The 5,993-nt window shown below is 27.1% G+C and overlaps 1 protein-coding gene across 1 annotated transcript; it reads left to right on the forward strand.

Annotated features, from left to right (window-relative positions):
- The first annotated feature begins 2,592 nt into the window (after window positions 1-2,592).
- Window positions 2,593-4,187, forward strand: LOC137824467 (uncharacterized). The gene is made up of 2 exons (XM_068630117.1): window positions 2,593-2,829; window positions 2,964-4,187. The coding sequence occupies exon 2, from the start codon at window positions 3,085-3,087 to the stop codon at window positions 4,012-4,014; it is 930 nt and encodes a 309-aa protein (XP_068486218.1). The 5' UTR covers window positions 2,593-2,829; window positions 2,964-3,084; the 3' UTR covers window positions 4,015-4,187.
- The last annotated feature ends 1,806 nt before the right edge of the window (window positions 4,188-5,993 follow it).

A 5,993-nucleotide genomic window follows, 5' to 3' on the forward strand; every position in this document is an offset into this window, starting at 1 on the left:
AATATATCTCTTAGGAAATCCTACTCCAATTTTCTCATCCTATCTTTTAGTAGATGGTGGCAACACATCACCATCAATGACAACAACAATAGCTTGTTTCTATCCTTTTTACAAACCGACGCTGCCAATCTCTGTCTAACTTATGATTTTGATGATGATCCACTTCTCATCTTGACTATATCTCTAGAAAAATAACAAACAATCAATCAATAATTTTTTAAAAATTAATATATACATTTCTAATTATACAATATAAAATCTATTTATAGATTCATAAATACATTTTAAATTGTACAATTTAAAAATTCACAATCTAAAAATCATTTTATTTTATACAATATTTCATAAGTTCAAATTCAAAAATCAAATTCCACCCAGAAACATAAAATAAAAAATACACCATAAATACTCACATTTTCAATTAAAATACAATAACGACGCTCAATAAACTTCTAATAACCTCTCTTACTCACAAACAAAGGAAGAAAAATCTAAAAAAAGTGCATACAAAGGGTCAAGCAGGATTTAATGGGAAGTAGAAAAGAAAGTTATTTAAATATAAATATAAAAAAGGCAAATTTTATGTTTTCACAATAAATATATAAATATGACGATGCAATTGAATTTTACGAGATACAAACTTCAAAACCCAAATATTAACACCGTAATGAACAAAATTATATGCATCCAAATGACTTAATATATATATTTTTAATATATACACAAAAAAGTTAATAAATAAAAATCAATCTTAAAAATTAAAATAATTAGTTATATTGATTAAATTAGATATTATTTTATAAATTAAAAAAAATTGATATTTAAAATAATATTTATTATTAATAAAAATTTATAAAAAAAAATTCAAATTAACATTAATTATCAAAATTTTAATTACTAACTACTGTATATTTTAAAGTAGTATCTATTAATATTTTAAAATCTAAAATATTAATAATTAAAATTTTATAACTAATTTAGATACCATAAATTTATATTATATTATGTAAAAAAATTGAGATGAAAAATTTATTTAAAGTAATAAGAATTATTTTAATAAAAGTTAATCACTAAGGAAATTGGTAGATAATAATAATGAAAATATACACATTTATGCCATTAAAACTTGTTTTGCGCCGACGAAGTCAACACAATACAAAATAATATATATATATATATATAGTTTTAGTTTAAGGAGACAAATATTCTTCATATGATACAATAATAGGATTATTATGAATATCAAACTTCTTTTTGACTTTTTTTAAAGTATTAAATCAATTGAATGTCTAAAATTTGAATTATACATATTTTCTTTATATTAATTTTTTTTTAAAGTTGAGGAATTGAATTTGTGCTATATAATTATTTTTCTCTGTACCGCAGTTGCTTTTATTATGCCTTTCACGAAATACTTTTTTTAAGCATATTTAAACTTGTCAACGGTAATCACTCGTTAAGAAAAATGTACTTAAAGACATTTATTAAGAAAATAAAAATAGAATTATTAAAGAGCATTTATCATATAAATTAATTCAGTATTTATTTAAACAATTAAATAATTAATATATTTCTATATTAAATATTAAATGTTTGTCAATCAATTCCCTTAAATATATTTTTCTATACACCCAAAATAGAGATGATGGGCATTCTCAGGTTATTAATAATAATTTGTTGTTCTTCTCTCTCTGATTTTTATTTATCAGTCTTTAACTCCAATAAAGTGTTTTACTTCTTTGCCTATATCATTGTATCAACAAATGCAGATACATGTGTTTAAGATATTGGAAAAACAAATTTAAAAAATCATTAAAACATCATTTATTTAATATTAATTATTTTTGTTGAGATACTTTTTTATATTAAAAATTCATTAAGATATTACCAAAGAAATGTAGAAATTATTTAATACTTGTCTTTTTAAAATTATTAAAAATATTTAATTATATAGTATTTTTTTTTCTGATTGTGTTTGAGATATTATGAAATACTAAATGTAGACACTTCTTTCAAAATGAGATTCAAATTTTAAATTAATCTATTTCATTACATTTGTCCTCTCTAATGATATAAAGAGTGATTTTTTACTCAAACAAATTATATACTAACCATTCATCTTTTATACAAAACAATTCTTTCTCTGTCGGGTTAAACTAAAACACCAGGAATTAGTCTCACAATCTTTTTCAAATAGTGAAAATTTCTTTAAAAATGCAAAGAAAAGTAATATAATACCATATTATATTACCAAGCTATAAAAAAGATCAAATATATTTTTAATCTTTCTTAAATTGTTTACTTTTTAAATTTCTCTAAATTTGAAACGTACTATTTTTATTTCTCTGTCTGATTTAAACATTTTATTAAAAGAGAATTTAGTTCTAGATAACGGTTAAAACATTTAAAAATTTAAAAATTTAAAAGTCCAAAACTAAATATTATTTTAAAAAGAAACTGAACTTCATATATTTGTAATAGAGAAAAACCATATTTGACTTGTAAAAAAAAAAAAAAAAGCAATGTCTCTCCATGCATTATAGTGAATATTACTTCATAAACTCATACCCACATTTCCTCCTAAATCTTGATTCTTCCCCCAATTTCTCACCTTCCATTCTTCATACATTTTCTTCACACACTCTCTCTCCCTTTCTATCTCTCTTTCTATCAAGAGAATTCCTTATCAAAGGTTAACCCTTTTTTCTGTAAACTTGTCATCTCCTTTAAATTTTAAACACCAAACTTATCAGATAATTTTTTTGAAGATTTTATCTTGAATCCTCCACCCCAATTGCCAACTAACTAGTCCATTGACTAGAACATCTGGTTAGTTATTTTGAAGCCATGTTTTCTCTCTATCTGTGTATTTTCTTTTTCAACTAACCTTTTGTATCGTTAGCATGTGATGTGTCACACAAAAAATAACGTTGAAGATTCTTTTTTTCTTTTCTGGTCCAAAGGAATTCTGAGAAATTTTTCTGACATTCTTGGCATGGCCTCTGCATAAGTGTTTGTGTGGTTCAACAATAGAAAATTCTGAGTGAATTTGGGTTTGATTTTGGTCAAACGAATGAGATCTTGATGAGGGTCAGAACTACTTTGTTTGTGCTACTCTTGTTGACATTCCTCCTTTGTGTATCACTTTCAAGTGCTCAACTCCCACCTGATGTTGTTGTCTCAGCTCGTTCATTAGATGTTCATCTTCAAGATTTGGCCTTTAAGGCTCTTTTCCGTCCAAGAACTGGGGTGTCTTATGATGCTCAAGTCCCCACCAACCTGACAGGGATAAAAGTTTCAGCAATGAGGCTTAAGAGTGGTAGTTTGAGGACCAGGGGTGTTCTTAGCTACAAAGAATTTGAGATCCCCGTTGGGGTTGTGGAGAACCCTTATGTGGAAAGGCTTGTCTTGGTGTACCAGAACTTGGGAAATTGGTCTGATACCTTTTACCCTCTACCTGGTTATTCATATTTGACTCCTGTTTTGGGCCTCTTGGCCTATAATGGTGAGAATTTGTCTGCTTCAGTTTCACATGAATTGGATATAAAGGCCTCTGATAAACCAGTTTTGGTTCATTTCCCTAATGTTAAACCAGTACCAATGGGGGTGTTGGTCAAGTGTGTGTATTTTGATTTACATGGTTCTGTGCACTTTGACATCCTATTACCTGGAAATGTGTGTTCAACAGTGCAACAAGGGCACTTCTCCATAGTTGCAGGATCAAAGACCCCATCACCAGCACCTTATGGTTTTGGGAAAGTTCAATTTGGTGAGAAGAATCAGAAAAAATTGAAGTCTGTGCTGTGGATTGGTGGGATTTTGTTGCTGATGATTATTTTGGGACTATTGGTTGTTGGAGTGAGAAGACACAAAAAAGGGTCAAGGGTACAAAAATTGGATTGTGTAGCCGAAAACAATGAAATCTTGGACGTGACTTCTATTGGTGACATCAAAGTACCACTTGCATTTGGGACTCGAACACGACCAGTGATAGAACATGAGTACTTTGCTTAGATTCAGGGCATTTTTGTTTTTTCTCTTCGAATTAGACAATTTATTCGGCATTAGTTCAAATTGATCTCTTAAAATGTTCGGTTAATTCTTGTGGTGTCAATGCTGTTGAAATGTACAATTATATCTTTCATATTGATCTTTTATGCTAGTTTATGCATGAAGTTTGAATTAAACCTTTTTTATTGACCTTCTAGGCACTGAAATGAGTAGTTGCTTATTATTTTAGTAAACAAATTTGACATTTGTGATGCTAGTGAAATACAGTTATTTTCATTTTCAGATGTTCAGTTCATTCTTGATGGTTTCAATTCATTTGATTTATTAGCTTAAATTGAAATGTACCTTTTTTTTTTTATCTCTAATATATAAAGTTTTTAGTATTCTTCATCTCTAATATATTATGTTAGATCTAATGGCACCACCACCAACAAAAAAAAAAGACTGAAATATTATATGAGATTCACACTGAAATGTTAGTGTAAATTGTTTTGTTGGATAAACAACGAGTTATTTTATATTTATATACTTTAGAATATAAATATAATTATTTTTTTTATATGAGTATACTACTTTACTATACACACATGCTTTGTTAATTTGTTAATATGAGAATGTCTCGCTGAAAATAAAAATAATAAATTTTATTAATTAAATTTACTTATATATAGAATTGAGAATGAGTTTTCTATTATTGAATAGTCTTGAAATTTTCGCTTAATACTTCTTAAATTGGTATGTTAAAATGTTCTTAGTGAGAGTGTGGAATGTATATATAAAAGGTTATCTAATAATCAAGTTACTTGATATTTAAAGTAATAAGCATTGAAAACGAGATCATGTGATGTTCACTCATTCATAGAGGTGGACAAGAGCATTGTTCATACCAAACCCGAATTATCTAGTCTTTTTTAGGTTAATATCTAACTATTCAGATTGATTGAATAATTTAATTAGTCTTTATACGTTGTTAAGGTTCATTATGATTTTGGTAAAATGTTTTAGGTATATGATTAATATTGAGATGCACGATATGATAAATGTATGACTTATGAATCATAGATGGATTGCTCATATACATTTATGTGTGTGTATGCAAATGAGGTTTGACCCTAAATAAGTGGTAATAAACATAACATTCACGCTAATAAAGAAATGTTGACTTCATTGTTGTCTAGCCGCGTAGACAACAAAACTTTAGATAGTGAGAAGCTGAAGGAGATTTATATTTAACTTGGTAGCATGTGCACATTTGATTTGGTAGCATATACTTTGTGTCACCCTGACATAAGGAACATAAGCCAGTTAAGGTTTAGTGGGTTTATAATATATCACATGTTAACCTTTAGTGAGACTTGCTTATTATTGTTTTAGAGTCTTTTGGATGAGGCGTTGCATTTAGTAAGTAACTAAATTTGATTTCACTAACATTCATATACATCAACATCAACTTCTTTTATGTATGATGAAAAAATAAATACAATTAAAATATGCTTTGTTTTTGTTAACTCACCCTTAGCTTGTTTTTGTGTTAACTACTATGAACATAATAATGCTGAAACAAACTTTATTGTAGGTAGTGGTGGAAGTGGACTGATTTATAAAAGATCTATTTTTTATACAATTTTTTTTATTATATATATATATTTAAAGAATTTTTTCGAGTTTTGTAATTGTATGACTATATGTAATATGTGTCGTTTATGATTGGCATGATAAACGATGAATCAATAATTTTTTTTATGGATTAAGTCACTAGTAAATATAAAGTTACCATTCAATAAGCTTTTAAAGGGAGAAACAACTTGTAAAATCACAACCGAAATTCACAAATTTTAGTGATATATATATATGTATATAGAAAAGCTAATAATATTGCATCTTTGGGAAAAAAGTGTTCTTTTACAGTAAAAAGTTTAAATGTCACTGGCCCAAACATTTTTCAAAGTCTCATAAGAATAAATGGCCAACTGCCTATACGA

The sequence above is a fragment of the Phaseolus vulgaris genome, chromosome 8 (assembly GCF_000499845.2).
Source record: "Phaseolus vulgaris cultivar G19833 chromosome 8, P. vulgaris v2.0, whole genome shotgun sequence".
Lineage (NCBI taxonomy): Eukaryota > Viridiplantae > Streptophyta > Magnoliopsida > Fabales > Fabaceae > Phaseolus > Phaseolus vulgaris.

Excerpts from the sequence above, each read along its gene's own strand:
- LOC137824467 (XM_068630117.1), top strand. The coding sequence starts at position 3,085 with ATGAGGGTCAGAACTACTTTGTTTGTGCTACTCTTGTTGACATTCCTC.